General features: G+C 40.7%; 1 protein-coding gene across 4 annotated transcripts in view; it reads left to right on the top strand.

Moving 5' to 3' along the window:
* CNTNAP4 (contactin associated protein family member 4) overlaps positions 1–21,452 on the top strand; it is a 308,626-nt gene that overhangs the window by 147,818 nt on the left and 139,356 nt on the right. For all 4 annotated transcript variants that reach the window (XM_087827286.1, XM_087827285.1, XM_087827284.1 and 1 more), the window contains exons 11-15: positions 238–344; positions 2,677–2,796; positions 10,345–10,542; positions 12,997–13,153; positions 17,634–17,761. In XM_087827286.1, the coding sequence (XP_087683412.1) occupies positions 238–344; positions 2,677–2,796; positions 10,345–10,542; positions 12,997–13,153; positions 17,634–17,761 (710 nt within the window). The remainder of the gene's footprint in view (positions 1–237; positions 345–2,676; positions 2,797–10,344; positions 10,543–12,996; positions 13,154–17,633; positions 17,762–21,452) is intronic.

Below are 21,452 nucleotides of genomic sequence, written 5' to 3'. Positions count from 1 at the left end.
AAGACCTGTCCAGAATCAAGCAGCCGCAACCACCCAAGGATTGGCTGAAATCTGATGAATGTATTGATCTCTAAGATGTAGGTCTGTGATTAAAGTGCTTTAATGACAGCCTGAGTAACCATTAGTCACGTTGAACTTACTCTTCATGTCACGGTTGACATTCACATGACCACGGACCAGTGATCAGTATTTTCTATCTCGGAGTGAAAACAGTGATGTGTCTGCCCCTTCTTTTAGGTGTTTGCCCAACTATTGTGAACATGGTGGCGAATGCTCCCAGTCCTGGAACACCTTTCACTGCAACTGTGCCCACACTGGTTACCGGGGAGCCACCTGCCACAACTGTAAGCCGACACCTGCTGCTTCTTGCCTGTGCTCTGATTTCCCTGCCCCATCCGCATTTCCCTGCTGTGCGTATACGCGTCCGTGTATGTGCAGCCATGGATTGGAACGTACACTCCTGAAATTCGGCATCCAGTTGATTTCTAGGCGTCCCAAATCATTTAATTCTGGTCACCACCTTAGTGGGTGGGTACTGGTATCACCCCTGCTTTACTCCTGAGGTGACGGAGGAGATTAGTCACCTTACCTGAGGCTTCTTAAATAGTTGAGCCCCGGCGAGGATGGGAGCGCTTGCCCGGATCACAGCCGATACTCTCCTCCTGTGGTACAGGCCATGCGTTTGTTCTGATGGACGCTGGCGTGCGGTGTGAGACTCATGCCGTTCTGTTGTCCAGTTCTGTGATACATGGGACGGGAGACCAAGGGCGTGTGTACAGTCGCCAGCCTCACCGCCTTGGCCTCTTCCCTGTGCAGTACTTTGCACTCCGGGGAGCTGAGATGGGAACCCCGGCTTGCAGCCGCAGGGGCTCCGCGCAGGGACTCCGGAGGTCTTGTTCAGGGCCGCGGCCCCAGCCCTTCCCACTTACGTGTGGCCTCCTGAGATCGTGAAGGATGTTTGCTGTTCCCGAAGTCACATCTCGCTGTAACCAGAGGCCAAGATTCTTGACCCAGGTCACCCAGCTAGCAAAGGGACAGTATATGTTCATTTTTTTATACCCTCCAGCATCCCATGGTGGTAGCTAACTCAACACAGAAAGCTAATTGAATGTATTTTGATTGACTTAATTATTTGTCTTTAATTGTTATCAGTGACTGAATTTAAATATAAACCCAAACAGTTCTGAGGGGGAAAAAAAAGGATGATAAGATCTTTCCATCTGTGGCCCACAGTTTGACCCAATGATTGCGTTAGTTTATTAGTCTCCTGAGCAGGTAATCTAAATGGAGCTGAAGGTTTTTTGCCAATAACCATTCTGAGAAATAGGGTCGGGATGACAAGTTACTTGCTAGTTATTGTGAAGCCATCGTATCTTTAGCATGAGTACAGGGAAGGACAGGGATGGGGTCTCTTAAAAGATCTTATTAGAAAATAATTTGTTAAGCAGTGATGTTATAAAATGTCAGGCAATACACATGGAGCAAAAGTTCTCCCAGTTACCCTCATCCAGTCATGTGACCCTTCCAATACCCACTTCACTCCTAAGTTATGTGTAGATCCTGCCAACAACTTTCAAGGAATTTGTGAACAGACGTATGTACATATAGATGAATATAAATTAACCATTTTTACATGCCCACTTCATTGCACAAAATACAAACGTGGCTGGAAAGCAATCCATATTTCTATTTTCGCCTGTGTAATATATAATAGGAAAAAATAAAACCATCAGACTGTGGAGGAGTGGAGGAGTAATTTTGCATGATTATCTGAAATTTTGTAACACTGAGCAAATTAGTTACATTATTTCATATTGTCTAAAACTCATTAACATAATTTTCAAAAATTTAGAGTAGATCAGGGAAGGACGTTCAGGGAATGGTTTATTTCTCATTTCACAGAATAAGAAGCTTGATGGAAATTATCAGTACATTTGGCCATGTGTTCAGTGAGATGCTGCATCATATACAGGTGTCAGTATCAAAGCTGGTACATGGAAAATATGTAATTGTATAATGAAAAACCTCCAATTATGGATCAAAACACATTGCATCCACTTGGGGGCATATTTCAAATAACTGTTTCTTCTGCTTTGAATTTTAATTACCTTGAATTCTCATTACAGAGCATTATAGAAAATTTCTTTTGTGAATTACTTTTTAAATTATTGATGAGGAGCTTTATAAATCATATTTGTTTTATAAAAGAGGATTTTATCTATAGATAATTTTCTGTGAGAAAGGAGAACAGTTACAACATTTTTTGAAACTTTTCTATTGTTGTGGCTATCAGCAGGTGATTTAAGGAGATTACACTGTTGTGCTTTAGATGTTAGGTTGTTATGGAGGTTGAAAGAGCCATTTGGATGGATGTCCAAAATCATATTTGTAAGTGTCTGAACAATTAAAACAACTACTTTCTCTCTTATTGCTTTACCTAATGTAAAAATGAACTAAGTTTTCATTTTGGCTGACTATTCTTATATTCCTTTAATGATTAAAAAAAAAAAAAAAAGCCATAAAACACAGCCTCATGCTCCCTTTTCCTAACCTGCTTTCATCCATTTCAGTTTTTTTTTTAAAGAATGAATTTTGTTTTAAAGTATGTTTTACCTTTTACTCTGGTCAATAATATACATATTGCTGTTCCATTTATGATGATCCATTTTTTTACAGCTGTCTATGAGCAGTCCTGTGAAGCCTATAAGCATAGAGGAAATTCTTCAGGGTTTTACTATGTAGACTCAGATGGAAGTGGTCCCCTCGAACCATTTCTTCTCTATTGCAATATGACTGGTGAGTTCATCAGCTTTCATTTAATGGTAATATTTGCATGACTGCTTTAAACATAAAATTAAAATGAAGCAAGTAGAAAGTTGACCTAATTTGCAATTGGATTAAAATGTATGTTTTTTAGTAGGGGAAGTAACATAAATCTTTAAAAGTAGTTTAATGATAACGATCTAAATGTTGTCATTATTTTCTGTGTATGCGGTACGTATAGAACATCTAATAATGGATGTATTTTCCTAAGTCCCCAGACAGAAAGGATAGACTTTATTCTTTGAGGAGATTGATGCATGTAAAAGTCTTGAAAAATATTTACTTTTTAAATGTAGGTAGACATGAAGCTTATTCTTGAAGTCTTTACTTATATGTACTTAAATAAGAATTAATAGTCCTGGAAAATATACCTGATTAAATTCAACATCTATTCATGATAAAAAATAAATAATCAGTAAGTTACCTTGAGAAGGAACTTTCCTTAATTTATTCACGAGTAACCACAAAAAAACCCTACAGCATCTACTACAGTTTATGGTGAAATACTGAAAGCTTTCCCCTGTTACCGGCATCCACACAGGGATGCCTGCTGTTACCACTCTGTTCTCCATGGTGTCGGAGGTCCTAGTTAGAGCAATAAAGCAGGAGAAATCACTGAAAAATGTAGTCCTGGGAAGGAAGAGCTAAGATTCCCTTTCTTTGTAGGTAACCAGGTTATGTATCGAGACTATTCTAACCATCTACAGATAAACTACTAAAATTTAGGACTATTACTGGATATCAGTTAATGTAAAAATCAACTGATTTCTGCACACCGGCAATAAGCAATTAGAAAATGAAATTTTAGATTCTATTTTTAATAGCATCAGAAATCTCAAATACATGGTAATGAATCTAATGAAAGAGGTGCCAGGCTTCTACCAAGATAAGTATAAAATAATCTTGAGATAAAATCCTAAGTAAATGGAGAAATATATATATAAAATTTTCATTGATTAGAAAACTCAATATGGGAGAACTACCCATTTTTCCCAAGTAGTCATTGAGCAGCGTGGACCTAAATTAAAATCCCAGCAGGGTGTGTGTGTGTTGGCTGGTGCAGTTGTTCAGGCGAAAACGAGAGAGCAGTGTCTGGAATGTACCCGCAGATTCGAGGCAACCAGAGGTGTCAGATTAATGTTTAAGGTAAAGCTGAAGGGCTCCCCCGCCAGGTTGCAGACGCTGCGCTGGTGGGCTAAGCAAGGCAGGGCGGCTGGCACAGGGATAAACAGGCCCGTGGAAGGGACCGGGACCCGGTCACGGCCAGTGGTGCTGGGAAGACTGGGTGTCACTGTGGTGGAAAGCAAGCTGCATCCTTCATTGTCACACGCAAAGAATGGCTTCTAGGTGACCTGGGTTATCCAGCATAGCAGCCGTCCGGAAACAAGCGCCTATTTGGATTCAAGTTTAAGTTCACTTAATAAAGCTAAATGAGTTGAAATAAATTTTAGAAATTTAAATTAAAATAAGATCACATTAAATGTCAGCCCTCAGCCTCACTGCCCACCTTTGAACTGCTCAGTGACCACCCGTTCCATCCCTTCAGGAAGCTTCTGTTGCACAGCGCTGTCAGGAAGGCGGGGTTTCAGGGGGCAAGACCGACAGAAAATCTGAAGGTGTTAGAAGGGTGGATTTAATACTTACATCAGGCCGTGAGGACCTGGGGACAGGGCCTTCCAGGCAGCGGCCTGGCGCAGTAAGTCCCGAGAGGGGCGGCCTACCGGGCGAGCTGGGAGCCTTAGGCCTGGAGTGGCTGGGGGGGGGGGGGGGGGGGCGTCGCCGCGCAGGGCGGGCAGGACCAGAAGGGCCCTGGGCCCGCTCCGCAGCGTGGCGAGGCCTCTGCTTCTGCTCTGCACGAGACGAGACGCTGGAGAGCTTTGAGCACTGCGGATGCAACCTGAATCCTGCGGTAGGACTATAGTTGCTCTGGTGCCGGGAAATGCCTGTTCAGGAGCAGGGGTAGAAAGAAGCTAGGAATCCATATATACCAGAGGTGCACACCCTCACACACACACCAGTATAAAATATGTACAGGGGCTCGCAAAAGTAGATTTACAGCTGTGAGTATGCAAAATACAGGTTTTTCTTGTTTCTTATTTATTAATTGTATTTTCCATACGAACAGCTGTAAACCTACTTTTGCCCACCCTTGTGTATGTATATCTGTTTCTGCCTATATAGGTCAGTGTATCTCTGTGTGCCTATCATCCGTCCATCTAGCTACCTATCATTTCTGTCTGTCAAAAGAGTTGGGAAGCCCGTTTGGAAACCAGTCCAGGAAATGCAGGAATCCAGGCAAGAGCCCGTGGCGGTGGTTTGCACTGGATAATAGCAGTGCAGGTGAGGGAGGGGGGTTTGATGTTCTCTTTGAATACATGTGAAGTGTGAGAAAACAAAAGGAGCAAAAAATTATATCACGTTTTTTGTCTTGGGCAACTGGGGTGGTTGAGTTGCCCTTATTTGAGAGGTGGTCCAGAAAGGTTTAGGGGAGATCAGGAGCTCAGCTGTACACAGTCGGAGTTTGAGATTCTGTTACACATTCAGGTGAGACGCTGAGAAGGCAGTTGAGCATGGGAGCCACGGTCCCTCTGCATTACGTGTAATTCTAAAAACTGCCGATGGAGGTGAAACCCGGCAAACAGATTTGGGGGGAGATTTACTATAGAATATGTCTAGAGATTTTTTTCATATAACAAAATCAGGCGTCTCCCATTTAATAAATGTTGAGGATATGGACTGTCTTGTCCCATTCTGGCTGCTTTAACAAAATACCAGACTGGGTAGCTTCTCAACAGTAGAAATTTATTTCTCACAGTTTTGGAGACTGGAGAGTACAACATCACGCAGTGGAATAGTCCCGGGGCTCACTTCCCCTTGTGACCTCACAAGTTTTTAAATACCTTTAACCATTACAATCTAAAAAATACAAAGAAACCTATTTTAGATGGACATTTTCCTAAACTGTGTTCAAGACTGAAAATTCTTTCCTTGACTTGGGGTGGTGAACACACAGTGCAGTGTACAGATGATGTGCACCTGAAACCTGTATAATTTTGTTAACCAGTGTTGCCCTAATAAATTCGATTAAAAAAAGAGAAAGAAAATCCTTTCCAAACAGAGTATTCTAACTATAATTTTAAAATAACCCGTCAGGATATTATGAATCGGAGTGTGTGTCACTACTGAAATGTAGAGGGCCTTTCTGGCTCCACTAAAGCCACTGCTTTAGCTATTACAAAATAGTTCTATATTCAAGAAGTTTTTCATCATCAAACATTGCGTAAGGAGGATTGTTTCAGTGGGAGAAACAGTGAGAGCTAGGGCAGTGGCTTTCAGGCTTCTGTGAAAATGATAATTTGGTGGCTTAATGTCACCCCTTCCCCGCGGCACCGCTACGAAGCCTCCTGGTTCTCTGTTCCCTGAGTCGGGAAATTTAGAGACCAGGGTCTCGTCTCTGCTTGATGAACTAGCTCCCAGGCGATTCTGGACACTGGCTCCTGAGGCCATCCAGTGGGAGGGCTGGAGAGTGTAGGACTTAGGATAACATCATGTTCACTTCAGGGATGTCAGTCACAGCGGCCTTCATAGCTACGAGAGTTCATCTCTGTCATTATTCAAATGCAGCCTCGCTTCCATCGTTTCGCTCCGGAATGTTTTTTCCTGCCATCTCGCCAGCTCTCCTGGATGCGGCACTTCCCACCGACTCTTGCAGTCTGTGTCGCATCTGTCACCCTCAGCCATTAGGCGGGAAGGAACACGAACTCTGCAACTGTGTTGCTTAAACAGCATGTTTTTTTGCCTCCACACTGTTATCAAGCTAAAAAAAGAGCAGTCAGCCTGAGATTAAATCAAGTTCTTAATTATTCAGTTGCTTTACATACAATTTATATTATTGGAAATCTCCTCAGGGAGAGACACCAGTAGGCCAAGCTGCCTTTCAATTTTTTTTTTAGTGTATTTATTAAAGTTAATAGATTTTCTAGTGTATTTATTAAAGTTAATAGATTTCCTGCCTATTTCAGCGATCTCTTCTTACTCGTTTCTCTGTGTCTCCTTACCCAAACAACTCTCTTTGCATTGGGTAAAGATAATTTTCAAAGAATAAAATCATGGCTGTTACTGGACATAAGAATAAAAGCTAAAAATCCTATTTTAAGGTTTTGCTCAACACGTTACCAGTGAGGAAACTGGTAAGACGTTACAGCCAGTTCCGAGGGGACCCCAAAGAACAGACACACACATGTGTCAGGAGTGTTGAAATGAATGTTCACATGGAGACAGAACTGGCTTCTTCCCAAGTGGAGGGTGGCCGTCGATGGGACCTCTCTACCCGGTTGAATTTCCTTGTCTCTAGACAAGAATTACGTGATGCAAGGAAAGTTGTTTTCTAAGAAAAAAACAATCTGAAAGCCTGGGTTAAAAGATAACTAAGTGTTAATATGTCTTGGAAGTAAATCTCTCTGGAGAGATTTACAGGCTCATCTCCCTGAGCAGCGTTTGCTCATGTTCTAAGAGTGATAAAAACATGAGCGCCCTCTCCTTTCTCACTTTGTGGAGGGGAGAAGAGGTGCCAACCATCCTCTTAAGCTCCACATCTCATAATTTTGGGGTTCCTCTCTTGTGCAACTCCAGCACATGCAGAGGCACCTGACACTCCTTGTATGGGCCGATGGAAAATTGGGGTGTCGAGAATGGATGCAGTTAAGACTCTGGGAGCAAAAGGCCCCTGATCCAGAGATCTCCTGCATCTTTTAGTATATACCTTATCTTTATCACCTATATCTATGACCGCATATAGATAGGTAAATATAGATAGATAGAATATGTAGATGGGGCAGGATAACTTGTAAGTAGGGTGACATCTTGTACCCTTCACAACTTCGGACTTAACATTATTTTTGCACTTCTCAGTCCCCTTCCATTTAGAGTTAGGAAACAGCTAAAGGGCAATGGAAGTCTCAGAGCCACCGCCGAATCAGAATCAGAATCAGATCGCCTGGAAGGTTGTGCTCCAGCTGGACAAGGCGTTGTTTTCATTCATTCGCGTGTTTATTCCCTCATTTCTTTACTGTCTTCTGCACGCTGTGCCAGGCCCGGCGCTGTGTGCTGGAGGTGCTGTGGTTAGCAAACCAGAAACTATCACTCGCCTCTCAGAGCTTTACAGATGAGTGGAAAAGACCAACAAAATAGGCCACAAAATACTGTATCGCCAATTGTGATGGAGTCCATGTCTCTTATCGTTGTAATTTCTAAATAGGTGTTTGTAGAAACATCAGATAACACATGCGTGTCTGAGAGAGCAGTAAAGAGGCTGTAAATTAATAGCTCTGAGAGGGTCCTCTGTTAGGAAAGTGCATCAGAGGTGGATCAGAATCCGTTGTGATGATTTCATTGTCTCTGCGTTGCCCTGGAAATCCAGATTGGCTAATACGCATGGCATCTGGTTAACTTCCAACTTTGCAGCACTTTTTATTAGAAAATAAAATCTCTTACAGGAGAGATCATTATGTTGAAATTTTAGAATTTCAAAAGGAAACATTGATACAAGCTGCCCTTTAACGGTCGTCATGCACGGTGGCCTTGAATCTCTTGCAGCAACTTAAAAGACCTTTCGAATCATGTGTTAATTGTGATCCAGTGGATACTAAACTATAGGGAAGTCCTCCTCAGTGTGACCCAAAAAGGTGTAGAGACAAAGGTTTCAGGCAGGTTTATTGTCCTGCTCTTCTGGCAGCGGCTCAGCCAGAGCTCAGCTGCTTCGTGGTGCATGCCTTTGATTTACCACGAGAAAAGATGAATCGTTTTGCTGAACAATAAAAGCAGAGTCCAACAGACGCTAGGCTCACAGATTTGCCTCATTAATAATCTTAAACTTCTAACAGCCGAGGTGGAGTTGGCTAAAATTATAGAACTTCAGACCTACTCGATTGCTTACTATATTCTGCAACTGTATTTTCCAGATTTCGAAATGGAAGCTCAGATTTCTCTGACTCTTAAGGGCACAGGTCCATGCCAGATCTGCCGCTCAGCTCTCCTAAGGGTTTCTGCACTGTATGCTGTCTGGCTGTCCATAATTAATTTCATTAGCTTATAGATCATAACAGATCTAATCTATTACCAGCTTGTAGATCATGTCCTCAAGGAACATATTTTATGGAGAAAGCTATATTGTGAGCTGAAATGCAGGGCAGAAATAAAAGTAACAGCTATCGTTTCAGAGGAAAATGATGATCCATACATGCAAGGCAGTGAGGCTGTCAGATGTGTGTCCCAGGTCATTTATTTAGCAGGCCTCTCTGTTCAAACTTCTGATGACGAGGAGAGGGCCGGAGTGAAATTTCTCAAAGTCCACCTCCTGATCTTGGCTTGGCTGTTGAACCGTGTGACTGTGTTAGCTGGGGCGGGGGGGCAGTGAGTTCTACCTACTGTTTCTCTCTAATTTGGAACACGCCTCTGAAGTACAGAGAGTTATGTGACTTAACAGCACATATATACCAAGGTTTTGACAACTTCCAATCTGTTTCTTACCTATTAAATCAGAGAACTTTTGATTAATCTGTTCCTGTGGCTGCATATATCACAGTAAATATAATATGAAGTCTTGCTGAAGGATAGATACATTATGCCTATCTTCTGTTATAAACAGTGGAGGGTTTTTATTACATCTAAATACTTTTGCTAATCAGAATGATGGAAACGTTTGCAGACATTTTCAGGTGTTAATAGTGGTAGCTCTAGTGTTTTGTATGCGTGTTAGTTGAGTTGCTGGTGCTGAATCAGACAAGTTCAGTTCAAAGGAGTGGCTTCCTGTTGCACTTCACGACGACGCAGATCACACCATGCCAATATGAACATGTCAAATTTGATTTAAATGAAATAGACGTATACTCATAATTGAATGTTGTCTGAGGAGAGAAATATATATACAAGCCATAACATTTTGACTTTTTTTTTTGCAGGTAACATGAATGATTTTTAAGACTACAAAAGACATTGCTTACATTATGTATTTCAAAATATTTTACAAAATAATGTCTTTCTTTCCACATTGTAACATCTCTGAATTTAGGGTGTATCAACACTCCATAATGTTTACAATTATAATAGGCAGTATTTTTTTCTTCCCTTAAGGAAAATAAAATAATGATACATCTTTAAAAAGTGGAGTACCAGATTTGATGAAATGAAATATACCACAAAAATTTCATAGTCAGTTTTCTTAATATTCTTCACCATAAATATTGTCTGACTAAATTATATGAAAAAGGAAAACAAAAATCACTGCAAATGCATGGCAGTCATATAAATTTCAGGGGATAGGATCACTTTTTTCCAAAAACAATTTATATATTTATTTATTATATTGTAGGAGCCCATTTGTGTTTTTTCTGCCTCTCAGAGAGGTTTATGACTGGAAAAATTTGACTTAGATAAAAGGTGATTTTGATTTTCTTTATTTATTTTAACTTTTGCAGACTAGTGATGGTCTCCTCTCTTTCTTCCCCCATTTCTGCATCCAAGAAACTGCATGGACTATCATTCAGCACAATGGCTCTGAGTTAACGAGAGTGAGAAATACTAACCCAGGGAACCCCTATGCTGGGTTTTTCGAGTATGGGGCCAGCCTGGAGCAGCTCCAGGCCACAATCCACCACGCGGAGCACTGTGAACAGGAGCTGACCTACTATTGCAAGAAGTCTCGGCTTGTCAATAAGCAAGGTAAGTAAACTGAGGCCTCTCTCCCCCTACACACGTTGCACAGTATGGCTTCTTTAACCAGCTCCCGACGACTTTAATTCTGCCAGGCAGTGGCATATGACCGCTGAGGGTGTGTCCCTTGTGCATTCTGCAAACATGTCAAAGTCTGGAAGCCACAGAAGTTCTGTTGCCTGAAGAAAAGAACCAAGGTGAATTTACACTGAGCTTTGTTCAAAGCCTTGATTGCCTTTGAGCCCCTTCCTGGCCTTAATCTGATGACTGTACAGAACAGGGCTTCATTCCAACACTTGGTGAATTCACAGTGTTTACCCTTCTAAAGGGCAGGCGACACATACAGTTTGTTTTATTGTGGAAAAGAGCTAATAAAAATATGACTTAGTTTTTTGAAAGTGACTATTCTGTGTGACTCTTTTTCATGGATTGTTGACAGTGAGCCTCTGGGCATAATTGAAAATTAAAATAGGCTGCTGGAAACCCAGTTGATTTAGTAGCTCAGTAGGAATCAGAAAAATATCTTAACTCTTTCTCATACATGTATTCTACTTTTAATAACCAGTCCACTCCTAAGTTCTGGTTTTGGTTTTGTGTTTTCTCCCTTTAGAGCAGGGGTGGGGAACATCTAGCCCGAGGGCTGTATGAGGCCTGTGAAATCATTTGGTCTGGCCCTGCCAAGGCAACCTCAGGCGGGACTCGAAATTCAGGGAGCTTTTTCCGGAGCTAATTTTTAAGTTGATGATTTTGTATGGCCCATGAATGATGTTATACATATCCAGATGGCCCTTGGCAAAAAAAGAGTTCCCCAGCCCTGCTTTAAAACGTCTCATTCTTTTCAGAAGTCTTGGATGGAACCAAAGGTATTTGGTATCACTAAAACATTCAGTGGTTTCTACTTTATAGGGAAGGTAGGACATTTAGAGGTAAAAATATTATTCACTCATTAAAAATGAACACATAATGCTTTTTAAGAAGTATATTGGATATACCTGGTAAATGTTTCAAATAGGTTTCACCTTGTTGATGAATTAATTGTACAACTTTAAAAATGAAGATTCTTGATAGTTAATGTCTTTATGCACAGCACAAGCTTTTTGGTCACTCGTTGCTTTTTGGCATGGCTGATCTCAGATGGATAGTAATGCTGGGAGAGAGGTCCTGTGTAACAGTAAGTTATAATGAGCGTTGGCATTTGCAAGTAAGGGAGAAATTAGTAAGAGTTCCAGATTTGTAGTGGGGCCGATGATAACTTAAAAGATTTGAAAGTCAATGGAAAAATGATCAGGCACCTTCAAGTAGCTGACCGACTTGATCTCAGTCTTCTCATGTGATTCTCCAATGACTGCAATCCCCCCGCCATTCCCTCCCTCCCTCCCTCCCTCCCTCCCTCCCTCCCTCCCTCCCTCCCTCTCTCCCTCTCTCTCTCTATTTGCCCTCATGCTTTACCTCCTTTTCTCAAAATCCCACCTAACTGCTCTGTCTATTTTTTACTCTAGTTCCTTGACATCAGGTTTAGTTTGAACTCTGAGAAGGGGCTGGTAGCCGAACATTCATCATAGGTGGAAATGCATTTGATTAAGGGAAACTTGGTTTTCAAATGCAGTGTTTGCCTCAGGCACTGAGATCTTTTGGTGTGATTCTATAGTTCCAAATAAATAGCCAAGCCATTAAATGAAAGAAAAAAAACATACTTCCAAATAAGTCTTAAATCATGACAAAGGAGGGCCGTACCATGTTCAGTGTTTAATAACCAGCTACTATATTTTAGCTAATACATATGTTGAGATAAATCATTGACTTCATGTAACATTCTATGTTTTTATGTTTTGTTTTTTTAAATATATCTTTGTTGATTTCAGAAGAAGGGAGAGGGGAGGGGAGAGAGAGAGAGAGAGAGGAGAGAAACATTAATGAGAGAGTCATTGATCAGCTGCCTCCCGCATGCCCCCCGACTGGGGACCAAGCCCGCAACCCAGGCCTGTGCCCTGACCGGGACTCAAGCTGCGATGGCCTGGATCCTAGGTCGATGCTCAACCGCTGAGCCACGCCCAGCCAGGCTCTATAATGTTTTAATGGGTATTTTATTATCTCAGATCAATTTTATTTCTGATAATTACTTTGGTTTATATTTTTATGCCAACTTGTTTCAAAAATTATTTTCAAAGAAATTACATATGTGAGCTGTTCTCAACACATTTTTACTGTCATGCCTGAATCACATACGAGTTGCTGTCTTTTCTGCTCAAAGAAAAATATATCAATCATTTAAGTTTAAATAAAATATTTTTTAAAAAGCTTTCTTCATGAAATGTCATCAATTACAATGTTTTGACTATCACTACATTAAATCAGTCTTTGTTTTTCTCTTTTTTTAATGATTTGGGAAGGAAGGGAATTACACTGGGATGGAAGGCAGTGGGGCGTAAAGCAGATGTCACATTTTGCGCATTTGTCTTTCAGATGGAACCCCCCTGAGCTGGTGGGTTGGAAGAACCAATGAAACACAAACATACTGGGGAGGTTCTTTGCCTGATCCTCAAAAATGTGCTTGTGGACTAGAGGGGAACTGCGTTGATTCTCAGTATTACTGCAACTGCGATGCTGACCGGAATGAATGGTGATTTCCATATGATTTCCTTTTGCAAAATAAAGTGTGTTTTTTTAATGGATCACTCAAAATATGTAGAGCTAGGTAGATACTGAACAAGTTAGCACAGCGAAGAAATTAGAGGCAGGTGTGTTTTGATGAAATGTGTTACAATCAGTCTGAGTCCTAAATGTTAAGATCAGTGTCTTTTTATTTTAATTTTTTTGGTAATGGATTGTTTAGTCATGTACATTTTATTTTTGTACTATGATGAAAGAGGCATCTGGTTCATGTTTCCTCTTCATTGTAAGTCAATTATCATTCTCATTGAAATTAAGTGTAATTAAGCATTCTATTATTCTCAAAATATATTTACAGCCAGTAATTACTAAAGCACATTTCCTCAATAAGTGGCCTCTAAAACCTTTAAAAATGTAAACTTGGAATTTCCCGCAGTTATAAACATGTAGCTTTTTTATTTGTTTAAAGGACAAACCATGCCACAAAGAACTAATGTCCTGATGTTTATCATATTTTGAAAGAGGAGACCTGTAACATTTTAAAATATTCGCTAAATAGAAGAAAAGTCTAAAGTATGTGTTTTCCTTTGAAAACTTAAACATTTATTATATTTTTCACTAGAGTTGGAGTGGTACATTGATTTTATTTGTGAAGTGAAAATATTTTTTAATTGCCATGTTCATGTTTCAACATACCATATGTATGTTACATTGCTGTGCACCTGGATCTGCACATAAGAATTATTTTTAAAAATACTAATAGTCGATCTGGCATAAATATGATTAATTTGGTTACAGAATGTACATTAATTTCAGTAATCAGTTCATTGTTCATTGAGCTCGCATTTTGAATCAGATGATATTTCACTGATTTATTTGGCAAACATCAAGACTATGTTATATTAAAAGAGAGAGATCCTTTTGGAATACCCTAGAAGGGGGCATCTGTATGGTGTCATGATTGCATTTTACTGTTACATGTTTTGTATAAAGAATATTGTCTCTCTTGCTCAAACTCTAGTCTTTAAAAGTTTGTACTTTTTTTTCTTCTTACTGCCTTCACAAAAAAACACCTACACAGTAATATTTATTTGAAAATGTGCATAAAATGTTCATAGCAATATGTAGCAGAAGGAAAAAACTAACATAATCACCAATAACTCTCCAATACCTCCATAACATATTATCCATCAAAAATAATTTCCAAACATAAGATTTTGAAACTTTTTATATTAAATTCTGCTCATGGTGACGTAGCTTGCATAGAAGTAACTTTCCCCAGAGACCATGTATAATCCCAGAAAAACTATTTATAAAAACAACTACTTGAAGTAAGTGGTGAACAACCAAATGTAGGTGGAAACTGCTATGGTTGGGAGCCTTCGACCCTGGAAGACGGGAACCCAAGTGGATGAGATGTATATTTTTATGCCTTTTTTATGAGGGAGCTAATCAGACCACATGATATGTGGTGGCTAGAACTCAAAGAGAATACTATATTTTAGGGGTGGGGGGAGCTAGAGCACAGATTTTGGGGCTGCCAGAATGGCTGGATATTGAGGGGAGAATGGAAATCCCAGATAGAAGAAAACCTCCTGGGGGCAGTCCACCATATCAGCCCCCCTCAGGTCCTCGGCTGTCCCCTGAATTGCACATGCACAGAGGAAATGTCTAGGAACTGAGCAGAAGGGATATAGCTGGAAAACTGAACAAGCTACACAAAGATTTCAGTAGCAACTACCAGAGGAGACACAGAATGTGGAGTTTAAGTCTCACTCATTGGGATGAACTTTGTAAACCTCTCAGCTTTCCACAGAAATAACAGAAGGTCTGTGTCTTTACAGCAAAGACTATGGTTGAAAACTAAGAGCAAAACTGACATAGGCCCATCCTAATGACTTATTGTGATACAGTTGTGATTTAACTGCCTGTGAAAACAAAAACGAAGTCTTCAGAACAGTAACAGAATCCAGAGTCTCTACGGTATCACCCATAATGTCCAGAACAACGGAACAGTGATTGCATATTCAAAAAAAGAGTAGCCCGGCCGGGCATGGCTCAGCGGTTGAGCTTGCGCCTGGGATCCAGGAGATCAAGGTTCGATTCCCCGTCAGGGCACATGCCCGGGTTGCGGGCTCGATCCCCAGTCGGGGGCCTGTAGGAGGCAGCCGATCAATGACTCTCTCATCATTGATGTTTCCATCTCTCTCTCTCTCCCTCTCCCTTCCTCTCTCTGAAATCAATAAAGATTTTTTTTTTTTTTTTAAAGAGTAAACTGTATTGGAAGTCTAGAAAATAGAAGCAGTTATTAGAAACAGACACTGGGACACATGTTTGATTAGCAAGCAAAAACTTTAAGGCAACCATTATAAACATGCCCAACAACGTTGATAAAAATAATCACAAGTGAACAGAGGGTAAGCTAAGCAGATAAATGAAAAGCATATGAAAGGAGCAAATAGAAATTCTAGAATAGGAAAGTACATCTGAAGTGAAAAATGCATTGGATGGACTTTCCAACTGAGGAGATCGCAGAAGAAATCTTCAGTGAACCTGAAGACAGATCAATGGAAGCTATTGAATCTGAAGAACACAGGAACAACAACAGAAAGATTGAAAAAAATTAGCAAAACTTTCGTGACCTTTGGAAAAATATCAGTGATTTAATGGGCAAGAAATTGGAGCCCCAGAATGATAAGAAATAAAAATGAGGCAAAAATATATTTGATGAAACAATGGCTGACAATTGCTCAGTTTTGTTTCATAAACGTCTGTGGTGGCAAGGCGGCCCCCGGCGGTGACCCACACTGCCTGTTACTCACCTCCCGGTGTACTTTCCTCTCTTGAGGGTCACCTGGACTTGTGTCTCGCCTCCAATGGGTAGAATATCGTAAAGGTGACGAGACATCCCTTCTGAGGTTAGATCACAGAGGACCGTGCCTTCGGACTTGCTCGCGCCTCTCTCTCTGACTCTAGTAGCCTTCCGGTTCGGATACAGCAGCTGTCATGTCGTGATCCGTCCTGGGGAGAGGCCCATGTGGCAGAGTCGAGAGTGGCCTTCAGCCAGCAGCCAGCAGCCAGCGAGTGACAGGCCAACAACCGACAAAGACTACTGGCAGCAGCCGCCCCGCGGGCTTGGAGGCTGGTGCCCCCGGGCAGGCACTGAGGGCTGCAGGCCTCCCCAAAACGTTGGCTGTAGTCTTGGGAGAGACCCTGAGCCCGAGGATCCCTTTAAGCGATGCCCAGAGTCCTGACTAGGACGCAGATCATAAACGGTGCTGTTTTAAGTCACTAAGTTTTTGGGCAATTTGTTCCTTTATAATAGATAACTAACACAACTTCAATGTACGAGCTCCAGAAGCTCAGAGGATATCAAGCAGAATAGAAACAGAGAAGCGTACACTTGGGCTTATTGTTCAGATGGCTAAAAACTTGATGGGAAATGTTTTGAAAGTAGCCAGGGTGGGTGGATCTGGCGGAACACCTTCCAGACAGGGGACTAGGGTACCAATGAAGGTGGCCTCTCATCAAAACACAAGTCAGAGTTCAGGGAATGATATTGTCAATGTGTTGAAAGGAAAAGCAGTGCGGACCTGGACTTTTTTTTTTTAAACAAAATAAATGTCAAAATGAAGGTAGAATGAAGTTCTCAGAGTAAGTGCCGAGAGAATTTGTTGCCAACAGAGCTGCACCATCAGAGGTACTAACATATTCTTCAGGCTACGAGAAGGACACCAGATGAAAACTCAGAGCTTCTGGAAGGAATAAAGAAACTAGAAATTGTGACTGTGTCAGTAAATAGAAATTCTCCTCTTAACAAACAAGAAGTGAGAATTTACTGTTGAGTTATAAAATTTGTAACATCTGGATTTAAATGTATTACGACAGTAGCACAAAGAACAGGTCCACGTGTGTGTTGGGAGGGGAGTGTTAAAGAAATTACTCTGTAGTAAGCTTCTGGCATTTTATATTAAATAATACAACATAAAATCTAAGTAGACTGTAATAAATTAAGGATGCATTTTGTAATCAGTAGAGAAAATATTAAAATACAATAACAAGACTTAGAGCTAAAAAGTGAATAAAGAAAACAAAATGAAATAAAAAAATTTGGTGCAAACCAAGAGGAGGACGGAAAAGGGGGTCAGAAATGCAAGGCATCGTATGCGGGGGGAAGAAACAAACATCAAAATGGTAGACCTAAAAATGCAGCATCGGTCATTATACTAAGTGTTAGTGGGTTCACCGTTCAATTTTCAGGGAGAAAATGGCCAACTGAATTTAAAAGTCACCAACTCTAATCTGCGTGCGAGAGAAATTTAAATGTTGCCATATTTTGATTTGCTCGGATGAGCAATTTGATCCTTACTCTCGTGTGTGCAAATTTAGCTCAGAACATCTTGGCTTTGAAATGCAATAAGGCCTATTGTTTATTTGATAATTATGCTAATCAGAGTAATTTTAAGAATTCCGTCGTTACTATTTTTTAGGACCAATGACACCGGCTTCCTGTCCTATAAAGAACATCTGCCAGTGACTAAGATCGTGATCACAGACACAGGGCGGCCGCATTCGGAAGCAGCTTATAAGCTGGGGCCTCTGCTCTGCCGGGGAGACCGTAAGTGGTGGCTTATGTGAGGAAAGTGATGTCACTTATGAATCATGCTTCTATCATAACATAATTAATCAGGCCTTTATTGTGAAACCTCGTAAGTAATGTCTGAAATAGTCTTTTAGTCGCTCCACAAATAAAATACCTCTCTCAAGTGCAAAGCTCTGTCGTAAATGCTGGAATGGTAAACCTTAAGATCCGAGAGAAGGAAACCACTGAGCATCTCCACGACTGGTTCGTGAACACATTCCAGCACCCCTCAGTTTCCACATGCTCTTATCCATACAGGAAAGCCCTAGCGCTGTACAAAATTGTTAACGATAGTGTGTTAGTTTCCTGTTGTGGGGCTTGGGGGGGGTGGGGAGGGTGGGTTAGAAATAGAATCGAATGACGATATATCAAACATATTTCAATTTTTAATCTCATTTTTTTCCGTGTGTGTGTGTGTTTACTCTAACTCAGTGGGACTTGCTGTTGTCTATATTCAGTGTATTAACACTCTAAACCAGAGTTTAAAAATTCAAATATAGTTGCACAGAAAAGATATATTTTCAGCAGGGGATGAAATGAGTATATGTATCCCTTTATAAGCTTCCTGAAATCAGTTAGATCTATAGAGACTGATGCATTAATTATTTAAGCTTTTAGTTTTTCCCAAACTTAAAGTGGAAATAGAAGAAATATTTATTTACTTTAAAAGCATGCACTAAAATAAAATTTTATTCTGGGCGCTCAACAGAAGAAGAGATGATCTGACAATTCAGTGGATTTATGGAGATACATAGCCAAAGTTGCTTAGTTAAAAAGCAAAGATGATACTGGGCTATAAAAATTTATATATACATTGTAAAAAAACTGTCTGCCATTATACCAACCGTCGCTAATCTTTATCAGCCCAACGTCCTGTCCTGCCAGTAGGCCTTACACAGTCGCATGAAGATGACACAGGATATTTCATTGAGAGAAAAATTATGTGCAAAGAGATGAGATTGTAAACTCAGATGCATTCAGGGCAGTGCAACCTCGTGACTATAGAGAAATTGTTTTATATATCACATGCACTTTTCGCTGCTAGCTCTGATCTTAACCCTTCAGGAGCCCAGGCCGGCTTCCTCCACCCCCCTTATTTTCATTTGCCACAGTCCCTGGGAAATGGGTCTGCTTTGATTGAGGTCACTACTAAATCCCTTAGGGTTTCTTTCTCAAAAACTTCCTGCCATAAATTTAAGGAAACAGCACCTTTTCACTTAGAGCAGTGGTTCTCCATCCGGGATGATTTTCCCCCTCAGTAAACGCTTGGCAATTTAGGGGGACATTTTGGGCTGTCACATGTGGGCGAGTAGGGGAGTTGAATGCTACTTGCATCTGGAGGGAGAGGCCAGAAATGCTGCTAAATAACCTACAGTGCACAGGGCAGCCGATAATCTCTACAACAGAGATTATCCGGTCCTCGGTGTCAGTAGTGCTGAGGCTGGGGAACTAGAACATTAACCATTTGTGATCATGGAGATACAGGGGGAGGGTAACATTAGGAGTGAGAATTTACAAATAGTTGAAATATTTAGAGACCTGCTAATTAATCTCAGAGACTTATTGAGAACTCAGAGACTTATTGAGAAGACAGTAATCGAGCGCTTTCCTTGGCCTTCTTGTCTCCTGCATCTGTTTTAGGTCTGAGGCTCATCCTCACATGAGGTTGTAGAACTGTTTCTGTGTGAAGGGCTTTTAAAAAGTTTTTTGGTAAGAAGAGCAGTGGCTGCAGAGAAATGTATGCCCCCCTTTCTCTATGGAGAATCTGCCCCCCTGAAGATGAAATACTCTAGGCACATTTCTTTTTTTCTTTCCAAGTGAGACAGACTGTGTAGATATATGGGGGCTTCTAGATACGGGATCAAGCACTGTGGGCCTTATAAACAGAAGAAAGGTATGTGGACATTATGCAGAAGGCATTAGGACTGGGACATTGAATAATTCAAGGCTGAGAAATAGCTTAATCTTCACGATCCAAAGGAAAGCACAAAGACCAGTTATAAACCTGAAGACCAACGAAATAACCTTTGACGTCAGACAAGGAAAATGGGCTTGGGCTTGCACGAAGCAGTGGTTGGCATGGGCTTAAAGAAGAGGCTCAGTGAGAGGGGGACATTCAGTGGATTTAGATGGAAGTTGAGGCTGAAAGGGTGTGAGGATGACCTCCAGCTTTCTGATTTCAGTAAAGCTGCTAGTACCCTTCATTGCTACAGTAAGGATGCTAGTACCCTTCACTGAGACAAGGAATTTTTAGATTCGAAAAGAAAAATGGAAAGATGAGAATAAAAAAATAATATTTTGGTTTCATTGCACAAACTAGAGATGTTGAAATTTTTATATCAAGCCTGTTTTTCTGGGAAAGAAGACAGAAGCCTTGAGAAAGCAGGACACATAAACAAAAATGGGTATGAGACTTAACAGGTACCAGGCATGAGCTTACTTCTAATTAATGGGTATTATCTTTTTCCAAGTCCTTTCTTTTCATTTTTAAAATAAACATAGGTAGTTCTGAAATTCAGTATTACTGCTGCTATTATTGTTTGATGTCAGAAGTCACTGATAACATCATTAGGCGTTTTACCTAAACTCCAACAGATATGAATGATAAAGCTGCCTTTAAAGTTGTGCTGCAGATGTCAAACTTAATAAATATTATCCTTGATGAATTATTTTTTTAGGAATATGGAAAATTCTAAGTAATTTGACTTATAAATATGTAGGTTATAACTAGGAGAGCTCTCTCCTGAACTTTCTTTTCTACTCCCCTCTCCCAGGAGCAGCGGGGACATCTTCATTTTTGAGGTACCCAGCAATTCCTCAACTTTAGCATGCATAAAAATTACCCGGAGAGCATGCCCGCTGTATGTAGAGTATCTTCGGAGCTCTCCCCAAATGCTAAGGGGAACTAGTAGAAGTCCAGTGCTGGCACACAGGGTTAAATGTTTTTGAACATCCATCAGGAAGACACCTACAGGGATTACCCTCTCCTTCTGCAGGCCCCAGAGCACAGAGAAAGCTCACTGATAGCATCTGGCTTCATTTCCTCTTCACTTGTTTTCCTTCATCTGCAAAATCTCCCAGTCCCCTTGCTGAAAACTGTCACCCAGATTCAAACCTGCCTCCGCGAAGCCTTCTCCTGGTCTCTCGAATGCTTAGTCCTACCCTTTCAAAGAATGTGGAGCATATTCCAGAGACCTATTTCTCATCCTGACTTCTCATTATTTTCGAACTTCTCAGGAGCAGATGCATTGTTCATTTATTATTGTGTTCCTGGTACCTAGTACATTACCTGTTACATGAAAGACAATCAATAAATAGCAGTTTTTTGTGAACGAAGGAGGTTGATGTATCACATACAGCTCGAGAAACCTATAGCTTGTGAGTTGCTCATGAGAGACAGGCGTACGTTTTTGATTGTTTAAGCAATGAAATGATATGCAAGTAAAGACTTTTTAAATATGTCACTGCGTTTTTCTTGTGATAAAATATATGTAACATAAAACTTAGCATTTAAATCCTTTTTGAGCACGCAGTTCAGTGGTATTACGTACATTCATGTTGCTGTGCCACCATCACCATTTTCCATTTCTGGAACTTTTTCTTCATTCCAAACAGAAACTTTGCACCCATTAAAGAGTTATATTTTGAAGAACATTCTCAACATGGC

This window comes from Miniopterus natalensis, chromosome 18 (genome assembly GCF_054644295.1).
Source record: "Miniopterus natalensis isolate mMinNat1 chromosome 18, mMinNat1.hap1, whole genome shotgun sequence".
Classification (NCBI taxonomy): Eukaryota; Metazoa; Chordata; class Mammalia; order Chiroptera; family Miniopteridae; genus Miniopterus; species Miniopterus natalensis.
The sequence above is the reverse complement of the archived record's forward strand: the minus strand, read 5'-3'. Positions and strand labels throughout refer to the sequence as shown.